We start from the raw sequence: 22500 nt of genomic DNA, 5'->3' as shown, positions 1-22500 counted from the left end.
TGGTCATTTAAACCTGGTGGTCTACCTGCATCAGTTTTTTAACTGCCAAAACAGTTCTCTGAACTCAATTCTAGCCTCCCAATTCCCACCTCTGGGGTCCACAGCAATCTGTTCCAATACTGCAAATTAGATTCATGTTACTACATGTTAAAGAGTGCTTAAAAAAGGCATTAGTTTCCTTTTCCTTAGAAATTTCATATAAGTGTTCATAAATTCTTTTTCTAAGTGTACGTGTGGTCTTACCTATATAAAAATTTTACAACTGACGCAAATACCAATGTACACTATGCCCTTAGTACTGCAGTTGTAGTAGCTGGAAGCCATGAATCTAATACCTCTCGAAGGAATATTAATTTCCTTCTGTTGTAAGATAAATTTACACTGACTGCAAGCACCACACTTGAATGTACCCCTTTTGGCCTTGTTTGCCACACTATGGTTGACTTTTTTCACCTCAAAAAGGTCCTTTAAATTCATACCTCTCTTTCTAATAAAAGAGGGTTGCACAGGAATATATTTCCCTGTTTCTTCATTCACTCTCAATAGTGGCCAATATTTTTTAATAGTTTCTTCTACTAGATGGGAAGTAGAGGAAAAAGTATGGATAAATGAATGATTATAAAGAACCTCCTCTTTATTACCTGGAACTACATCTAATTGACGCAACCCTAATAATGGAAAGAACTTGCTTTCCCTGTTGTCCAGTACTTCCTTTACTAGACCCACCAGTAGAGATTCAGGGTAGTCCCTTTCTAAAAAAAAGGGAACAAATGTAGTCAAATTCTTGAAGTATCGAATAGTCACTGGTCATTCGAGATGCTCTTATCAATTGACCTTTCACAATCCCTTTTTTCTGATGGTAAGGATGTGCACTATGGAAATGCAAATAGGGGTTAGAAAAGGTGGATTTCCTATATAGCTTTGAATAAAAACAGTGATTAGTAGGATCCTTATATAAAGAAACATCCAAATAGTTAATAATAGATTCATTAATAGTACAAGTAAATTTCAAAAAATCAGTACTGTTATTTAAATGCATCATAAATTCCTCAAACAATTCTTTAGTACCCCTCCACAGTACGCAAATATCATCCAAATAACGGGTATAAAAAGTGATGTATTGATACCAGGGGGTGTTAAACACAAATTTTTTGCTCCCAGTAATACAACACACAATTGGCGTAAATGGGGGCACAAGGGGCCCCCATGGCAACCCCTTTCCTTTGTTGATATAAATCACTGTTAAAATATACAAAATTGTTGCTAAGAATTGTCAGTGAGGTCAAGAATTAAATTTGTCACGTTACCTCCTAGTCCTGCTTCGGAACTTAAAATTTCACCAAACCATTCCATCCCTGTATTATGGGGAATACTAGAAAATAACTCCACATCAATAGTGGCAAACCAGATGCTAGCATCAAATTTATCTGTGGTGATTTTTTTTTCAAAAAGTCCCAGGAATCTTTTATAATATGCGTTATGTTAATAAATTTCTTTAACTGAGAATCCACAAAAATTCCCAAAGGTTCAGTAATGCTCCCTGCCCCAGCCACTATGGGTCTGAATTTAAGAGCCTCGATACCTTTATGAACCTTGGGAATTCCAAATATAACTGTGATTCTAGGGCAGTCCACATGTAAAAAAATTGAACAATTTCTCATTAATACAACCCTGAAGCAAGTGGTCAGTCAACAAATATTTAATTTTGGAATAGGCAATATTTATTTCATTACGTGACACTACGGTGTAGCACTCAATCCTGTAAAATATTGTGGATATACATTTTGTATTCATCAATGTACATCAAAACCACCCCTCCCCCTTTGTCCGGTTTCATAATTCTGATTTGTTCATTTCCCAAGAATGTTAACATTTCTTCGTCTTCGGGCAAGTTATTGTTTGAGGGGTCATTGAAAAAATTAATATGTCTTAAATCTTGTTCCACCATTTCCTGAAAAAGCTTTAAAAAAAAGTTGGTAGGTGGATTGAATAAACTTCTAGTTAATTCACCACTGTCCAACTGTGCACCCTTGAAATAAATTTGCAAATTAAGTTTTCTAATAAATAATTTAAGATCAATAAGAGTATTAACCATAGAACCACCCTTAACAGGAACAAAATGAAACCCCTTAGTGAAGACTCTAAATTACCTGTCATCAATACTTAATTCAGTGAAATTATAAATAGTAAAATTGTCCTTTTTACAAATTCTAGGGTCAGTGCTGTTGTTTCCAAGTCCTGAATGTACTTTGTCAAAGTGTAAATCATTAAAATTCTCATGGGGTGAGGGAATAATCAAATCTGATGTACTAAGTAATTCTGTGTTCTCCCCTGATATCTGTTACCCCTCCCCCCTCTGAAAGACTGGGCATACTGAAAAGAGTAGTTCCTCTGTTTTCCAGCTAACCTCTCGCTTCTCCTCAGTGTGTCCTCCCCTAAAGGGATACCTTGTTGTTCAGTAGTACTTACAATGTGACCACCACCACCAGAATTACCATTGTCAGCATTTTTAGACTCTTTAAAATTGTTGAAAGTGGGGTAAGCTCTACCGTTTTTATAATCATTTAGATCACGGTCGATTTTTTTAGGTTTGTTTATAATCTTTTTATTTTTATTTTTCTATGATATTTTTGGATGTGAGTGCGTTGCAATTCCAGCATGGAGTATTTATTGTTCAAAAAAATTTTTGTATGGTGCATTAAGCTTTGGGGAGAATGCATTTGTGTTTGTATATTTTCTAACATTTTTCATACATTTTCATATGTCTTTAAGGCATATTTAGTGTTTTTAATAGCAATATGGCCTTAAGAAAGGCAATCAACTAATCAATTAATCTGTTAATATACGTATTTAAATGGGTTGGAATGGCTGTTTAATTAGGTCTGAAGAAGCTCTGCAATGAGCAAGGTGAAAGCGCTTAACTCTATTCATCCGGATATTTGTATTTTTGGATTGTGTGTATTTATTGTACCTTTGACTGGACTATAGTTGGATTAAAGTTTTATATTTCCCTGGTTTCTGGCTGTTCTCCTGAAAAGCATGGTTGCACTGGGTAGTATAGTTGCAGCATCAGCAAGCGGAGATACATTTCTTGGCCACAATTTATGAATGTATTCATTCTTATGATCTCAAGCAAATATCCAAGGTGTACAGTCATACAAGTGGCTTTAATTGATGGTTGTGTGCATGTAGATCAAAGATCAACGTATTAGCAGTGTAATAAGTAGAATGATGATGTAGCTCAAAATGTGGATTAAGGCTAAAGTCTTTCACTGACAGTTTTGTAACTCAAGATGATGGGAGAGTATGAGATTAATTTGCATGTGTGTGTGTTGGGGAGGGGGGGTCCTGGGCTAATGTGATATTTGAAAAGGTTGATGTGTAGTTAAATATATTACAACTTGTATCTAAATTTTTTTTTTATAAACACTGAAAAAAAAGAACATTTTGCATTGTAAGCAAGTAACTGTTTTGGCAAAAGAACATACAAGTATAAAGTCTACAGTTTATCTGTAATGTAAGCTTCCTTCCTAGTTAGTAAATGTCACATTTTACCCACCTGTTCCACATTGTGCAAGAGTGTGTAATATACGGGTCTACTTGAGTAGACCGAAAATTCATTAAACCGAATCTTGATTGATCGAGACGACAATGAACTTTCACACCACTGGAATTTTAATCCGTGAAAATAGGCAGCTGGCCAACATTAAAAAAAAACACATCAAAGCATATCAAACCCACCCAAGAGGGGGGCTGCCCCCCCAACTAAATATACCAACTCAGAGTTTGCAGTATAGTGGGGAAAAGGGCAAATTTCCCCATGTTGTCCAACTGCCTCTTTTCCTGGATTAAAATTCTGTCCAGACACATCCAACAACTGCAACACCCACAGTGATACCTAAACAACATGTCCTACATGAACAGACTAAAAGCCATGTCACATTGTTCGGTATCCTACAGACTTCTAAGACATGACCTGTGTGTAACATGCAGTGCATCCTCTGACCCATTACTGATGGAGGTAATGCACATCAGTAAATCAAATGGCATTAGAAATATTCAATCAAGGGATCTAAATCTCTTCTGCAGCATCAACAATGGTTTGGAAGGACAAACATATTTTGCAGGGTGTCAGTCAAGGGATCTAAATCTCTTCTGCCACATCAACAATGGTTTGGAAGGACGAGCCTATTTTGCAGGGGATTTCTCTGCTGTGGAACATATAAAACAACATTTATCCCTGTCCATTTTAAAGTGCAGCTTGGATTTGTCGATAGGAAATTAAAAATTTACCCCAGGACTGCCCCTGTACCACTAATGGACAGAGGCATCTCCTAAATGCTTTATCTCATGCATGGGTCTCTTCAAATTATCTATGGTATGATACCAGTTATAGTTATTAGGGGTAATACATAATTATCACCCATGGGATGGGTAAGGCCAATCTATAACCAAATGGGATTGGCTATTTTGAGCATAAAAAGGAAACTTGGCTAGGCTTAAAATGACCAGCAAGGACCGCTAGCCTAGTACCTAGCTATAAACCTATAAGGAATTATTTTTACAACCGTGTAAATAGAATGGCAGTAGTGTGAGTTACAGTCATCTTGCACAGCTTATGGAACTTATTTTGTGTTCTTTTTTGCATGATTTACTCTGATGTGTGTTCTCAAAGCAACTCTTGCCTCTAACAGTAGTAAATGATAAGCAAAATGCATTTAAATGAATTATATTCAGGCTTCCAATTTTTAGTCCAAGTGCTGATAGACCCTCTACAGTTTTTCTGAGGTGACTAAACTATCCTAATCTGGAAGCTGTTAACTGGCAACTTTTGCTTCTAATTCAAACTACTACTAACAGATATTTAAACTACCTTGATATCCATCAGTATCTGCAGTGAGAAGATGTGTATTTTATCTTGAATGTTGGCAAAATGTGTTGTATTTGTTTAGTTTCCTAACAATGCAGCACAGAACAAAATAAGTCTGACACTTTATTTTTGAACTTGGATTAATGATATTTTTTTCTCTTTTTACTGCGGCATAAATGTCTTTGTGCGTGACATTTTCCCCTTCTCTTTTATATTGGTAGCCACACCCCTCACTTGTTACATCGTAGCATATCAATACTTCATGTAAACCGTTATCCTTGAGCATGACAAATTATGTTGTGGACATTGCTAAGATTTGTAAGATTATGGCATCCACTGTTTTTCATGGAGAAATGGTCTTTCATTTTTAATAGTGGATTATGGAGGAGTTGCTTACATGTATTATGTATTCTATACTTTATTGGTATTGGTGTGGCTTTTTTCATTATTTCACATGTCCTACATGCCCCAACAGCTTCATGCTGTGCCCCTCTTGTGCCCTGGCAATAAAAGGAGCCTGAGCTGCCACTGCAGATACTGTGTTATCTCCAAGGGCTTATTTTCTAATAGACTGTCATTTATGTAAAGTTATTTCTCTTTCGGAGTGTGTATGCATGTGCGTGTGTGTGATCATTCTTTGTACACAATACCCCTGGATGATGGAGATGTAGTTCACCTTAGAGATTAAATATGAGGAGCAACATATGTATGTTGTGGTAACTGTTTCTTTAAGTGTAGCACTTTAAGTGTGAAAGTTTATTACCATATATTTCTCTGATGAGCAGAAGGTTTGGATTGTTTCATTGAAGATGTCCATGTTAATCTGGCAGCTCACTGCAGAGGAGTAATACTACAGCTGGTAATGAATTTTATCATGTAGTCCTGGGTTTGATTCGGTTATTCTCAGTTTACCTGTTGTATGACTCTGAGCAAGTATGTTTTTATCTTTAACTGATTTTATGTATATACCTTGATAACTTGTTTTACATGTAACAAATGCTGTTTTTGATTATTACATATGTGGAGCTTTTTTCCCTGGACTCCATGAAAAGGGGTTCTGTAGCTCAGCTGGATTATCTGAACAAATTGAAATTAAATAAATAAAAAAACATGTCCTACATGGGCCGACTCAGAACCCTGTCACTCTGTACTCTATCTTACAGACTGCTAAGAGGTGACCTGTGTCTGGCATACAAGGCATCTCCCAACCCAATACCGATAGATTTACTGCACATCAGCAAGTCAAATGGCATCAGAAATACTCTGCCTAGGTATCTAAATTCTTCTGCAACATCAACAGAACAGTTTGGAGAGACTGATATATCTCGCAGAGGATACTACTACTCTGGAACGGACTCCCCATCAACATAAAACAAATTTCATCCCCGTCTATATTCAAGCTCAACTTGGATCTATGCACGGGAAGCAAAAAAATTACGCCAGTGTTGCCCCTGTTCTACTAATGGATAGAGGCAACTTCTAAGTGTTTTAGCCCATGCATTGGTCGGTCAGGTTGTCCATGGTACAATCCCAGTTATTTTCATTACTGGTAATATATAATTATCAACCACAGGATGGTAATTCCAGTCTGTAACCAAATGGGATGGTTAATTCGAGCACAAAAAAAGGGACATTAGCTAGACTTAAAATGGCCTGAAAAGGCAACTAACCTGGTGTTTACCTTTGAACCTATAAAAATAAGCAGGAAGACCATCTGTTTTGTTTAATACATTACAGTTTAGAGAACATAATGAAAGTACAGACTGGTATTTTCTGCAGTGTTGATTTTTTTACCATGTGATCTGCATATGTTTATCATCATGTAATCATCAAAGGATAGTATAATAGGGTTGCGTCATGTGATGGACTCTGAAATAAAGGGCAGTGTTGTACAAATTACTTTTCAGACTGGATTCAAGTGCATTGGATGTAGAGTATGATTATGAAGAACAGACTGAAGAGTGCTGCATTGATGAGGTACTTGTGTGGTACTTCAGGGATGTGATCTGACATGGAAGATTTTCTCATTCAGATGAAGTGACTAGATACATTTGGGGTTTTTCATTTGCTACATGTCAGTAGAACTTGAGAGACAAACCACATATCAGTAGCTGTGAATACATGGTAACAGTCTTTGCAGAGAATTTGTTTACTGTAATTACCAGGACTATTGTATGAATAGTTGCATTATACTTTGATATGGCTAGGGATGATTATTTCATATCTTTACTCCATAGTTCTTTGCAGATGTGCAGGGTATCATACATTCTACTGCACAATATGATGATAGTTAATTATTTCAGAGTGTTTTGTTAGAAACGTACTTTCAGTGGAATATCCCAAAGAAGTAAAGATTGTATTGTTTTTCTAGATTAATGATATTGTCATGACTTTTAAAAGTTTTTTTATGACTGGTTGTGTAAAGAAGAAGCTCCTGAGCTATTTTCTTCTAAGAAGTTTTTTTTTTTTTTTTTTTTATATACAGGGTAAGGGGCCGTCTGTTTTGCCACTCTTTTTGGAGGCTAGATACTGCAGAGGGGATTAAGGCATTCAGATGGTATTAGAAACAAAAAGTAATATCAGAATTCCAACAAATATAGTGGATATAAAAAGTGTACACACCACTGTTAAAATGCCAGTTTTTTTATATAAAAAATGAGACCACAATAAATTATTTCAAAACTTTTCCCACCTTTAATGTGACCTATAACTTGTACAATTCAATTGAAAAACAAACCTCTGTTAGAACTATAACAAATAAAAAAAATGTACAGTAAGCTGGTTGCATAAGTGTGCACACCCTTAAACTAATATTTTGTTGAGACACTTTTGATTTAATTACAACATTCAGTCTTCTTGGGTAGGAGTCTATCAGCATGGCACATTTTGACTTGGCAATATTTGCCCACTCTTCCTTGCAAAAGCACTCCAAATCTGTCAGATTGCGAGGGCCTCTCTTGTGCACAGCCCTCTTCAGGTCACCCCACAGATTTTGTATTGGATTTAGGTCTGGGCTCTGGCTGGCCCATTCTTTTCCTCTGGTGAAATCATTCTTTTGTTGATTTGGATGTATGCTTGTGGTCATTGTCGTGTTGAAAGGTGAAATTCCTCTTCATCTTCTGCTTTCTAGCAGACGCCTGAAGGTTTTGGTCCAAAAGTGACTGGTATTTGGAATTGTTCATAATTTCCTCCACCTTGACTAAGGCCCTAGTTCTAGCTGAAGAAAACCAACCCCAAAGCATGATACTGCCACCACCATGCTTCAACGTGGGGATGGTGTTCTTTTGGTGATGCAAAGTGTTGTTTTTGTGCTAAATATACCTTTTGGAATTGTGGCCAAAAAGTTCAACCTTATTCTCATCAGACCATAACACATTTTCCCACATGCTTTTGGGAGACTTGATGTATTGTTTTGCAAATTTTAGCTGGGCCTGGATGTTTTTCTGTGTAAGAAAAAGCTTCCATCTTGCAACCCTACCCCATAGTCCAGACATATGGAGAATACAGGAGATTGTCACATGTAGTACACAACCAGTAGTTACCAGAAATTTCTGCAGCTCCTTCAGTGTTGTAGTAGGTCTTCTGGCAGCCTCCCTGACCAGTTTTCATCAATTTTGGAGGGATGTCCAGTTCTTTGCAACGTCACTGTTGTCCCATATTTTCTCCACTTTTTGATGACTGTCTTCACTGTGTTCCATGGTATATCCAGTGCTGTGGAAATCTTTTTGTACCCTTCTCCTGACTGACACCTTTCAACAGTGAGATCCCGTTGATGCTTTGTAAACTCTCTGTGAACCATGGCTTTTGCTGTCGCAGGCAACTGAGTAAATGTCAGGAAAATCCTACTAGGACAGCTGAACTTTATTTGGGGTTAATCAGAGTCTCTTTAATTGATGGCAGGTGTGTACCCAAGAAGACTGAATGCTGTAATTAAATCAAAAGGTGCTTCAACAAAGTATTAGTTTAAGGGTGTGCACACTTATGCAACCAGCTTATTGTACAATTTTTTTATTTGTTTTCCTCTAACAGATTTGTTTGCATTTTAATTGAATTGTACAGGATATAGGTCACATTAAAAGTGGGAAGATTTATTGTTGTCTCCTATATCACAAAAACCTGACATTTTAACAGGGGTGTGGTACACCTTATATATTCACTATATATTTGTAGTGATTTTATTCTTTCTGCAGCTGGTTCTCCTATGTGTACAGTCTTGGAAGGTGCCTTATTGCACCCATTATTTTATTTGATAGTCTGCAATCTTTTCTGCAAAAGTCTATTAAATATATACAACCCTAGATCTACAATTTTCTTTGTTTTAATGTTGATTTCTGAAGCATTTGCCCAGGGGTCACTGTAGAGAAAAAGATTTTACCTACATTCTCAGAATTTCTCAAAATGCGTGAAAACCGAGATGTATGTTTTTCTATGTAGATGGTGATATCCTTTATCACTGCTGCAGTATTCATTACATGTGGGATCTCCTGCCAAGTATAGCCCAGCATCTAGCCAGTATACCAAAGTCTTTATATCTTCCCAGCATCGTATGTCGAGCATATAATCTCCCCACACAGGTATAGGGCGTAAAGGTGACATACACATCCTCAATATTCAGAAAATTTCTGCTGTCGGTAACATCTGTCTGAACACCCATTGCTGAGCTGGTTTCTACCAAGCCATTTACAGATAAGTGACCTGTTGGGGTTCCTTCTTTTTCCTTCTTTTCTTTGTATACTTAGGGTTCATAGGTGATTACTAGGCTAACGACCTTAGGGGCCTTTTTTAACCCTGGCCTGGCTTCCCAAGGTGAGAATTAAAGCCTGTACTTTGACTGTTAAGGTAAACACTTTAACCATTATGCTAACCCCTAAATGGGACCAGAGTATTTTAATAGGTTACTACGTGGCTAGCAAAAAAAAAAAAAAAATGTAATACCTGCTGCTTATGTACTTGGAAAGAGGGCAGCCATTTATGCCTATGTAACACACTAGAGAAATGTTGTTTTCTAGGTAGTGCTTAGTAAGACTCGTATGTGAACTTTTCCAAGACAGATTAAATTTAGTCTTTTAAAAAGAACAATCCTACGTCTAGAGGTGTCATCCAGGAAGGGAGAATGTCAGTGTGGGAGGCAGATTCCCCATGAAGACTGTCATGAGAATTGTTAATTCTGCCTAGGTGCTTCACACAATTATACCCAGTGTACATTTTGTCAGGCTTTTTGTTCCAAGAACTCTGCCGCTGTCTGCCTTCTTTATCCATTTACTTTGAGAAAACATCTCAAACGTTTGACCCAGTGTACCATGGCTGTATCTGCCTGCCCCAAGGTACAGCTGTCTTTTAAAAAGACAACCAAAAAGTCTTAATTTGACTCTGCTGTTGTCAAGCCTCCACCTGACATATTTCTGTCAAGGTGGATGAAGATCTTGAAGACAGTCGCATGCCGATAATGGTTTCTTCTGCAACGAATGTGTAGGAGGCAGGCATAGAACCAGCTTCTCACTTGTCCTCTGAGGCTATGCAAATGTCCATCACAGATGTCAAGGGAGACTGTGGCTGATCATTTCCAAAGGGCCTAGAGGGATTCCCCAGATTTTTGTTAGGGAAGAGGTTCCTGGTACCCTTAATGAGGCTAGGCATGGCTCTGAGCCCCTAGGTTGGTCAGAGCTGACATCCCATTACAGAAGATGCAGAAAACCATGAGGAATAACAGAAAAAAGATTATGTACATCAGTGGTTACAAAGTTGCATTTTTTTGAAATTCAACGCCATTAAGCATATTAAGAAAATGCTACGAGTCTTTACATATATGCTTAAAATGATTTAACCCATTTTTTTAAATATAATCAATAAACTTAGCAGTAAAAAATGTTTTTGACCTATTGGCATCCACATTAGGCCTAAATTGAGGATTTGCCATATTTTTGTGATGCCAGAGATACTAGCAGTAAAAGGTTGATCATTGTACATGTTTAATATTCACATTTTAAAATTTGACCTTTGTAACAACATATCTTCTAATAATCAGTCTTACAAAATGAAATATTAATTTCATTATGTGATGCTTTCTCGTAGCTATTATCCAACAATACACCATTTATACTATTCAAATAATCTGAACAATTCATTACAGTGAGGCTGCCACCTTTATCGGGCATCATCACCCTAGTAGATTTGTCGTTGGCTAATTCCTTAAATAATGAATTCTCCATTTCAGTCTTATTATAATACTTTGTTTTGCAAGATTGTCCCAGGCAATTACGAATATCAAACTCGCATGATGTTTTGAATAATTGCAGGCAATGGTGTAATGGGGAGGGGGGTTAAAGCAACTCTGTCTCTTTAATTAAGCATGTGGCAATTGCGTTTGTTCTTCATTAAACCAAAGGTCTAAATTTAATTTGCTTGTAAGCAATTTTAAGTCTAAAAACATTTACTCAAATTAGCCCTTTTGGCTGGCATGAAAGTTGAACGTTTGGATAACACATTAACATGTTCCTGATTAATAAGTTTGTCAGAAAAATTGTACACTTTTAAGTCACCACTTGTGTTGGAAATAATACAGAAAGTCAGGTCAGAGGAACTGGCTCACTAACTGTTAATTCATTCTCCAGTTGTTGAAATGTTTCTTAGGTCTGGCCCTCTTGTATGTAAACATTACTGGATTCCTGTTGATTCCAAGTGTTTGTGTATTGATGTTTGTTGCGAATCCGTTCGGACCTCCTTGATCATCCTTCCTCTAAATGGACTTGTTCAAGCCTCTGTCTTCTATCGTTAACCAGGGAAGTAACTTCCTGTTGCGTCATTGGTAGATTGATGTAGGTGATTGGACAAATTCTGAGCTCTCTGTGGTTTAGGATACACCCTCTCTTTTGCATGTTCATTAGCGTCTCTTTTTAACTTCTGTAATTTCCATGTTGAAGTAATATTACAGGCTCTATCCACGTCAGGAAATGAATTCATATAATTAGTGTTCTAGTAGCTGAAGTTTAAATCCTCTTTTATCGATCTGTTCAGGTTGTCTAACTGAACAGACAACTGATCCGTCTAACTGAACAGACAACTGATCCAGTTGAATGTTATATTGTACAGTGAGGTTCATAATGTTACATCCTGTTTTATTGAAAACTGCATATAGTTCATAGGTTCATATGTAGGTACTAGGCTGTCTGCCCTGTGGCCTATACAAGCCCGGTCAAAAAGGTACCCTGGCTTTTGCCACCCAAGAAAATTATTTTCCTGTGCCACTGTCGAACACAGCCACAGAGGTGATAAAATTCAGGATTATTGGATGAGCCATTTTTGCATCTCCATACCCCAAGTCCTTTTGGCAGTTGCTGTATTTCAATTTTGCAAGTAACAATTCTCCAGCTGCAGTTTTTTAAAAAGAAGACATTTTTCAAACTTACGCAACTGTTCACTTAGAGAACTATAGCTCTCACTTATATATGAAGATCCCTGAATGTTTGTCTCCATACAAAGATGATTTGTTTTCCATTCATTAAATTCTATATTATTAGAAAATCGATGGTTTTGGTCCTGACCTGATGATGCCGTGTGTTGAGTACAAGGGAGGCCAAGAGAATCACTGGGGAGATTGGAAGCCCCTCTTTGTGTTGAACATAAATTTGAATTAGAAATTAAAACAGGACAAGTTTTGACTTGAGCTGCTCTACAAGTAGTCAGGTCTCCCCACGGTCTTAGCGTTCATTGCATTGAAAACATTACTCTACACAGGAAAAAGTAGGAACTGTGGGAACAATACATACAGGGGAGGAATGAGGTTTAAAAGAAGGCAGGACATAAGCTATGTAATGTTTGACTGCAAATGACTGGTTAGATTATAAGTGATGTATAATGTTTGCTAGATTATAAGTGATGTATACTGTTTGCAACTGGGAATATGCAAGTATGGTCTGTGATGTAAAATGCTTACTAGGATTGATTTAATTTATATAAATGTATGATTGCTAGTGTAAGTGATGGTTTAATAAGGGTGTTTCTTGGTTTAAAAAACAAGGCAGGAATTGAATAATTTATGTAATGTTGTGTAGGTTATATGACATACAGCAATGTATGTGAAATATAATGTTTGTAAACGTGAATTGTTAATGCAGTTTGAGTTTGATTGCTTTTATATAAATGTAAATGTGCCTGTGTCACAAGTGATAATTCAATAAAGGTGTTAAAAAAAAAAAAAAAAAAAGACATTAAGAAATTACTTTGGAGACACTCCCCTCAAAAATACCTTTTAGGAGATGGGAACTGTGCTTTGAAGTGGGTGATTTATATAGCTGTATGCCAAGGATGCTCATGCTTTTACATAGATAAAACAGAGTTTCAAAAGAGAATTTATGAGCATACATATATGCCACATCTAAAGGCAACATAAATAATTCACTATGTAGACATTCACAAAATTGTCATAACTTTTCTAAATTTTTTTTGGTATTTCAGAACTTGTCCCATTTGACATTCGTGGAGGTTCCTGGGGAAACAAAACTTGAACTAAGGGAACTTACTTGGCAATTGAGATTTAATGCATCAAATGACCTGGGTCTGAATGAACAGATTTCTGTTACCCCTGTTCTTAAGTTTAGAGCTGCCCAATTGTAAATACATTTTAAATTCATATTTTAGATGTTTATATCATATTTGTGTTTTATATTCATGGTTTAAATGTAATATCAAATGTTACATGGACATTTAATCTTTTTTAGAAATGGAGTTTTCAAGAAATTCATTGGTTTTGAATGTTCATGTTGCTTTTTATTTATTTTAGAGCTGATTCACTGTTAAACTTTTATGACTTGTAAGACTAAAATTATTATTTTGTATGATAAAAAACAATATGCATGTAATCTTCATATATTAGATGGTTATTTTATTAGAATGGTTGAGGAGTTCTATTTTTGTACATTACCTCTTTAAGGAATTTGTCAAATGATTATAAGTTTTTCATATTTAAATAGTGTTTTATTGATGGGTGAATGGTTCTGATGAAGTCATGAATATTAGGGATGAAAGCGCTTAACGATTTATACTGGTGTTAGTATTTACTTTTTATGTGATTAGACGTTAATTCAGATCCTGTTGTCCGTGGATTCTTTCAACATCTTTAACCTATTGCCAAGGGCCTTATAATATATTTTCATGTTTTATGGTGGATGCAGGCTGTTCGACACTACATGAGTTTTTGGTGTACTTAGTGGCTGTATGTTCACTTGCTGATCTTTTTTGGGTATATACTTTTACAAAGCAGTATAAAACGGATTCCTTAACCAGGTCTAGGATGGGCTTTGCTAGGACTGTTCTCTTAGGACTTCTGGACCCTTCCACCTCTCAGTTATTTCAAGCTATGATAATCTACCAGCGTAGCTTAGGCTACCTTTAGCAGTGAGTAAATGAAGAAAATAGTACGGTTGTGTAAGTAAACTTACAATAACAGTAGAAGTCCGTATGATCACTACTTCAGTAGCTGCTCCTTCCCTATCTCCACCACCATTGTTTTTTATGCCAGGGTGTGGACACGTGTTTTTTCTTTTCCTAGCAGTGCCCTCTCAGAGCGTAACCTTCTCCCAATTGGCATGAAAACTCTGAAGGGCTTGGTACGCAAACCTGACTTTGACAGCTCAGCTTGAGCTGACTAATGGTTGGAGTGCGTGAAATGTGCCCTGAGGCATTAGAAGCTGGCTAGCTGTTGTATCCAATGCAGGATATAACCCATACAGCTAGGGCTGCTGTAGATGTAATACGTGTGTGTGTGTGTGTGTGTGTGTGTGTGTGTGTAAAATTAAATTTGCCAAATGTGGCCATTAAATTCCACAGCAGAACACTCATGACCTTTGTGTCATGTGCCTGCGGCTAGAACATCTCACTGTGATCTGCGCGATTTGGAAGATCTTTGGGTCATGATTGCTTTCTGACAGATGCAGTAAGCTTATTATAAAAGGTCTTCTTCCCCACTGATTGAGCATTCAAAAAGCATAGAAGAGAGAAGAAAAGAGCGAAAGCAAAGGCAGCTAGGGATCAGGAGCCTAGAATATGAAATTGGGTGACTTCATATGCTTTTTGACACCTAAAGTTCATAGGCTGGATCTGGAAACTCAACATTCATTAAGACTCAAAGTAGGTGTCATCCATCCCCATCTGTTTCTAGGGTGAATTGGGCTGATCGTTCTTCCCTTTAGTGGCTCCTTCCCTTGTTCATGTTGTGGATCCAGTGGTTTTAGAGTGGAGTCATCCTCCAGAGTCTGTGTACCTGGAGCTGAATAGGACTTATCTTTTGGGCTCTATTCAGACCCCTCTGATTCACTTAGTGCTGAGCCTTTGGCACTATTGCGGATGGTGCTGTTTTTAGTGTCTTAGACCTTGACTTTCTCGGGGGAGGGGGTATCTCCAATACCAGATTATCCTATATTGGACATCAAGGTCGTATAGTAGGGATGATTGCTTCTCAAACTAGAACTTCAAAATAGACTGCAATGCTGCTGGCTTAACCGCAGGACACCCTGTAGTCTGTGTCTAAAGTTATTCATCAACAGACTGTCAGAAAGCTCTTCGGTCTGCATCTTTTCTTACTAGCTTTTATTTATTGATTTTTTTTTGTTTGTTTTGTTTTTGGTGGATGGCTAGTAAACTCAATATAAGGAGAGAAGAGCCCAGTAGGATTATGGGAATGAAAATTCTTAAAGGAGCTCAAGGTTAAGAGCTATAGTATAGCAGAATTGGATCCAGCAAGTGGCTGCAAACCCAGCAGTCATATCTGATTGACTGCGATGAAAATGCTACAGCATTATGGAAAGTACATAACTTCCATTTATATGCAAAGGGAATGAAACTCTTTGCTAATACCACAGTTGCTTCTCGTCACTGAGGTGAGGGCCATAGGGGTTTGAAAGGTCTGGTTGTCTTAGAAAGTCCCTCTCCCAGGAGGAAGTTTATTCTAAATTTTGCTAGTGGAAATGGAAAACATTGAATCAATCAATTTATTGAAGGATGTGAGAATGTGAACCAAATGGTGAGGTTCTGTGGAGAGGTCCTCTAATTAGTAAACTTAAATGGGACTTGGTAGTTTGGATAATAAAGGACTTTGTAAGCCAAATATAGCTGTGTAGAAGTCGGGTATTGGTCTTATTTTAAGTTTACAAAGAGCAATCAGTGAGGGACATTAGTAGGTGTTAGGATTACTACTTTTTTTTAAGACGTCCATAGTGGGACTTTTTTCTGGAAACATGACATTTTTTAGGACAAAGCATACCTATAATCATTTCAAAGGGCTGGGTATCACTTTGTTGAAAAAGTAAAAGCTCACTTTTTTAGAATTTAGATGTTGTTTATCCTATTAAGTGATTTCAAATGCATAAAGCTTGTTTTCTGCAACTATTAGAGGACACTTGGTGATTTTTTTTCTCTTTCTTTAAATCATAGGGCATTTGCCATTTTTCATTTTTTTGCAGGTCACAACTGCCCAAATAGGCAATGTCCTGCATAAAGAGGAAAGGTAGTAACCTTAGTGGGTGTGATTGTTATGCCTAGAAGCAAATTCGGCAGTCCTGCTTTGTGCTTGTTCCAGTTTGCTTTGAAGTGATGATGCTAAGTTAAAGATGCGAGAGGCATATTTGTGACCGGGTGGAAGTTAGGATCTAGCTGTGGAGACACTGGCTTTGGCTACTGGGAAAGATTTAGCCTTCTACTATTTACCCAAAGGGAAGTTAGTTTTTGCAGTTCAGTTAGCTATAAATTTAATTATCAAGGGTAAATCAAATAATCTTATTTAAACTTTTATAGAGTGGGTTACCTAACAGACAAGTTTGTAAGGGTGGGATGAGTTTTGGCCTGGACGGTTGTGGATTGAGATTTAGTTGAGAAAAACATTACTTTTGTCTTTGAGATATTTGGTTGTAGACCCATGCAAATTAACCAAGTCTTGATTGTGTGAAAAGATGACTGCAGAAGAGGACAGAGGGTGTGCATAATACAGCCAGAGGTAGCATAACAGTAGGCCTTCAAGGCTTGTTGCAATAATATTAAATCTTCCCTTTTTCTCCATAAATAATCATATATGTTTACTTAAAACTTCATTTTTTTTTTATTTTGTTTGTAGTATTTATTAATTTTTAGGTGAGTTGTTTGCCATAGTCACAGCTCCCCATGGTGTAAGCAAACAATAGCAAAAGAAACTTAACGCTACCTTTATATGAATGTCTCACCCACCTACCAAGAATTCATGCAATGAAGGCAGTGGCTCCGCATGAGCTTTCATAAAGAATAATCCCTTGCTGATAAACCTAAGACTGGAATAAAGAAAAGGTAGTTGGAATAAAATCCAAAGTTTAATTTACTGTCACAGTGACCATTCCTGTAGGATCTGCTGTTATGCTAAGTATACTTGCACATTACTACTCTTGTTTGTGTCATGCCTCTATGTTTTAGTTTAAACGTTTTGAATGTTAGCATGGCTTTTGAAAGTGGGGTATTTCAGTGTTCTGATATGCTCTGATGTGATTTTTTTTCTAATCTTACAGTATCTACATGAAAATGGCATTACTCATCGTGACCTCAAAACTGAAAATGTTTTGCTATCTTCTAACAGTGAGGAATGCCTTATCAAGGTAAGTAGTTGAATCATGTGGTTCCAGCGTGTACGTGGAAGTGTCTTCCAGTATTGACATGAGGTAATAGAGGTAGACATTAGGACTGTGGCCCTTGAGATTTGTGACATTTATTACTCTTGGTGGAATTTTAAGGCATGTGACTTCTGTAATGAGTGACAGCCATCCTGTATAGATCCTTGGATACTTTTGAATTTACCAACTTGTGGTCTGTGGCAGTCTCTGGATCTGTTTGAACTTTTCATTACTGGTTTCATCCTGTATAGATGCCAGACTAGCTTCTCTAGATAAAGGCAGTGAGCCCCTACATATGTGCAAGTCATGTGGTGGATGGCATTTAGTTACCTTTTATGAATGTTTATGTGGTTGCTAATTTGGATAAACATGAAACAGTACTAAATTAAGATGATATTTGGAGACTAACCTTTTTGTGGCTGCAAGACACCTGGATACTTAATAGCAAATATATCCTCTGTCTGATAGCAGTGGACCACCTTTGCAGTAATGAAGATAGCGGATTCTTAAATAGGTAGCATGACAGCCACTTATTGAGGGTTAGTAGTAGTAGTGGGACACCCTCTGTGGACACAGTATGAGTGTCTGGGGAGATAATTTTAGTGCCTTCTGGTTGATCACTGTAAAATTACTGACAGTGATTAATTTATTCCTTATAGCATAAGCTGTGCCAGGTCATGACTGAGGGTGTTTGAATCAAGTATAATTTTTCTGGGTCAGTGACCTAGTTCAGAGGAGCCAATGTCACTGGCATGTTAATTGCTTTGATCAAACTGTATTTGTTCTGTAGTGTTTAGTCTTCCTTGATGAAAAGGTTGGACATCATAAAATACAGCATAGATCATATTGCATTGCATATCATAAAGGATGTATTTAATGAATCTTGATACTTTCCTTAACATTGTAAAAGTCAGAGAAACTGATCTAAGTGCCATTTCAGGAAATGATCTTTGCATGCCATTTCAGGATATTTTTGATCTGGAGCCATCTGTTTGCTGTCATTTGATAAGCGTTTGCTAGCTAAGTAAAGGTTGCACAGCCTTTTCTTGGACTAACTGTTGATGTTTGATAGTTGCAGCATCTTGGTAAACTGCCAAATAATGACCTGCCTTTTGGTGTAAAAAAATGAATAAAAATGATTTTGTTTTATGTCATTATTTTGCAGTGTAATATATTAACTAATATAGAAATTAAAGGAATAATGGAGTAGATTGAAAAAGATCTGGGTAATCGCTTCTTCAATCCCACCTTTCCAGGAAACTGTTTTCATGCTGTGCTCCTTATCCTATGTACAAACCTATCGTTTCTCCAAGATGCATCAGTTTATTTTGCAACCCATCTCCCCCTAGTTATAAACTTCTCTGACACTGAGATTAAGGGATGCTGCCCCCTCCATAATGAGGAGTGTAATGCATAAAACTTTGACAGTGCTTAGTAAATATAGCTTTAATATCAGAGTCAGCAAACTTGTCAGTAATCTGAACTGAGGTTGTTTACAATAATCCAGTTTCTCTTGCCCTAGTGAACGGACATGGTGGTAGCAAGCTGAGCAGGGTGGATTAGATTTCTGTCACAAGTAACTATCTCCTGCTCAACCAAAGGGATCCTTAGATATTCCCAGGAAGTTCAAGAAGATCCAGTCCTAACATGCTGTGGGACTGGCACGGAGTCTTGCCTAGTGTACCTCTGTGAGGCAGCACTCTGGGGACATTTCCGCATTGTGTACAAGTCATATGCAACTCTTCTCATTACAGTGGAGCAGTGGCTATACTCCGGTATTACCAGGCTCCTTATTCTGTCATGGAGACCTTCTACCATTCGAAGGAACTGTATTTCTGCTGCTTGTAGCCACAGTTTTATTTTCTCATTCCCAAAAGCTGTTCACTATAGGATAAGGATAGGTGTATTGATTGAGTGTTTCATCTTTGACGTGGTTGTCACCACACCATGACAGTCCATTACAATTTCATCTTTACTGCTGCCACTTAGTCTGCCAGCCACCTGTACCTTCACGTATGAACAAGTCCCCAAGGTGCTTTCAACTTCTCCACCTGAAATTGCTGTTCCCCCCTCACTTGTAGGCAGTTCACTGTTTCATGAAAGAGAACTATGTCCTATTTTTGATGTTGCTAATTTTTACCCCACTTCATACTTTGTAGTGAATCATTTCATTGAACACTGGAGATTAGTGACTTGAAATTGAGGCAGTCTGTTTCTCCACACAATCACGCTCCCAGAGTGGATACTTTTGAGATTTTTGACTACAGGTTAGTCCTGCTCATGAAAGCCACAAATTCCCATGCACAAAAGTGGTGCTTCCACTGACTCCAGGAACTATAGACCTATTATCCTGACTAGCCTTATCTGTAAGACCATGGACCTCAAAAATATAGGTAATCTCCAAATACTTGACCCTACTCAGTTTGGATTTGTCAAATAGAGATCATGCCTATTAAACCTGGTGGATGTCTTCGAGACCGTTTCCAAGGCCCTGGATGAGGGGCGATGTGTGCATACAGCCTACTGGACTTAGCCAAGTTGTTTGACATTTGTCTCCCACTCCGGCATCATTGACAAACTCACCCAACTAGACATCAACCCTTATGCAGTAAACTCTCACTTAACCAGCACCTGTGGAGATTGGTAGGTGCAGGATAAGTGTACTTTCTGGTTGCTTGAGAGCTGCTTTGCGATTTTTGATTGGCTTGTCTACCAGCATACCAGCCAATCAAAAATCGCAAAGCAGAGCCTCTTTTGTTTAATGTGGAACAGTAGGCTGTTCTGCATTCAACAGAAGAGGCTCCACTTTGCAATTGTTGATTGGCTTGCATACAAGACCATCAAAATTCACAAAGCAGAGCCACTTCTGCTCAGTGCAGAGCAGAAGGCTGCTCCGGATTGAGTAAAAGTGACTCTGCTTTGTGATTTTTGATTTGCTTGTATATGGCATACGAGCCAATCAAAATTGTAGGTTGCTTGAGAGTGTGGGTTGTTTAAGTTCCAGTTAAACACCTTCAGCAGCAGACCTGCAACCACTGGTGTTCCACAGGGATCAGTCCTGGGACCTCTGCCATTTGGAATCTGTTTTCTCCGAAGTACAAGCAAAAATTAAAAGTTAGTGGCTGACAAAGTTTGGTGATGACTGCTAACTGGTAGCGATCGTAAAATCTTCAAATGATGTCCACATCCTACAGGAGAGTCGTACACAAACAAATGAGTAGTACTAAAGTCATGGCCTTAAACTCGGTGCAAAAAATGTATTGTCATTCCTTTCGGTAAAAGCAATGGTCCTGCTAACTACCACATCAAAAGCAACACCTCAAGTATGCACTCAGTGGTGAGAGACCTGGGCTTGACAGCAACCTTATCTTTGACCACCATGTCTCCACAGTGGTAAGAAAGGCATTCTATATCGCTCATCTCAGAAGTAAGGGCATTGCCTCCAGAAAAGAAGTTATAACCTCCCTGTACTCTTCCCTCATCAGGCTAATAGAGTGCAATGCCCCTTTTGCTGTTTAACTTTCTAAGCAATTGAAGAAACCACAAAGGTTCCTCACAAGGAAAATTCAAGGTCTTCAGCATCTGTCCAGTGGGGAATTGTCTGAAATCACTGTCACTTTTCTGTTTTATACAGACTATTCAGAGGTGATCTGTGCCTTGCATACAAGGCAATCTCTGACTCTGCGTTATTGGAAATGCTGCATAACTGTAAGTCAAATGGTACATGCGTTACTCACTCTAAAGACTGTAACCTGGTATGTGACATTAATAAAACCTGCTGGAGGGGACAAACTTGTCTCTGAGGTTACCACATCTTTGGAACATTCTCCCACTTCTTGTCAAACAGAGCACCTCATTGGCCCTCTTCAAACGCAGTCTGGACGTTTGGATGGGTGACCATAAATTCACCCCAGGGGTTCCGTCTCTGTCCCCCTTGGACAGGGACAGTAGGTGCTGATCATGGAAATAAGGGTAATAACTTGTCTAGGCTTGGCTAGGGACATTAGCCTGGTAACTTCCTATGAAATGAGGAGGAGAAAAGATACTGTGTTGGCACAAGTTATATACCCACCTTGAAAGTATTCATCTTAACTTCTGGAATACAGAGCAGCTGTCACATCTGTAAGACAGAGGCCCAATGGCATGCAACCTTTGTAGTATTTAATATATTCCAGAACACAATCCTTTATGATAGGATGTAATCTGTATGTCTAAAAAAATGTGTAGAGACATTTAAAAAAAAAAGTGTATACACATTATAGTTGGACTCCCATGACCCATTTGTTGTCTGTGTAAGGACAGAGTCGATACACTGTTCCTGTGCCAGGACAGTAAAACATTGCTTCTCCTGAATCAGAGGTTTGACTCTTGGATGAAGCATTCTTTCCAACTCTAGCATCCACTTTTCTAGGGAGACTGAGGAATGTGATCTGTCTATGGTTAAAGCACACTCTCCTGACCCCCCTTTTGAAAACTGGGATCATTGTATGTTTGTCAGTCTAAGTTACAGTCCCAGCCTTATACACAGTATGAGAAATGTGTTAAGAATGATAGTCTAAGAATGTCTATTGCCTTCATTATATCTGGCCAAATCTCATCTGTCCTGCAGCTTTGCCCCAACATAATCTATTTAATTGCTGCAGTGACCTCCTCTATTAGAACAAATCCAGTTCCATCATCTTCTGGTACTACTTTTTTCTTAAGCACATTTATTGAATATCACTTAAGACATAGGCAAACATACTTTTATATAAAAGAAAACAAACCATGTTAGTATGCTCAAGTTTACAAGCATTATACATCACATATACTTTTCTGTACCATTATCAATCCAGCGTTACATAAATTGCTCAGTTCCTGCCTTCCCTTAAACCTCACTCCTCCCAAACATTATTCTGCATGTACTGTTCCTGCAATTTCCATTTTTTCTTAGTAATTTTCTCCTACCTTTTTCTAAAAAATCACACTCCAGTTCTTTTATGTCTCTTACAATATTCACTACTT

General features: G+C 37.8%; 1 protein-coding gene across 1 annotated transcript in view; it reads left to right on the top strand.

Moving 5' to 3' along the window:
• Positions 1-22500, top strand: part of CHEK2 (checkpoint kinase 2) — a 1207489-nt gene that overhangs the window by 738916 nt on the left and 446073 nt on the right. The window contains exon 10 of the mRNA XM_044068390.1: positions 17395-17481. Within this exon, the coding sequence (XP_043924325.1) occupies positions 17395-17481 (87 nt within the window). The remainder of the gene's footprint in view (positions 1-17394; positions 17482-22500) is intronic.

The sequence above is a fragment of the Protopterus annectens genome, chromosome 4.part0 (genome assembly GCF_019279795.1).
Source record: "Protopterus annectens isolate FY-2018-M chromosome 4.part0, PAN1.0, whole genome shotgun sequence".
Taxonomy (NCBI): Eukaryota; Metazoa; Chordata; order Ceratodontiformes; family Protopteridae; genus Protopterus; species Protopterus annectens.
Note: the sequence above shows the minus strand (reverse complement) of the source record. Positions and strands in the feature narration are given on the sequence as shown.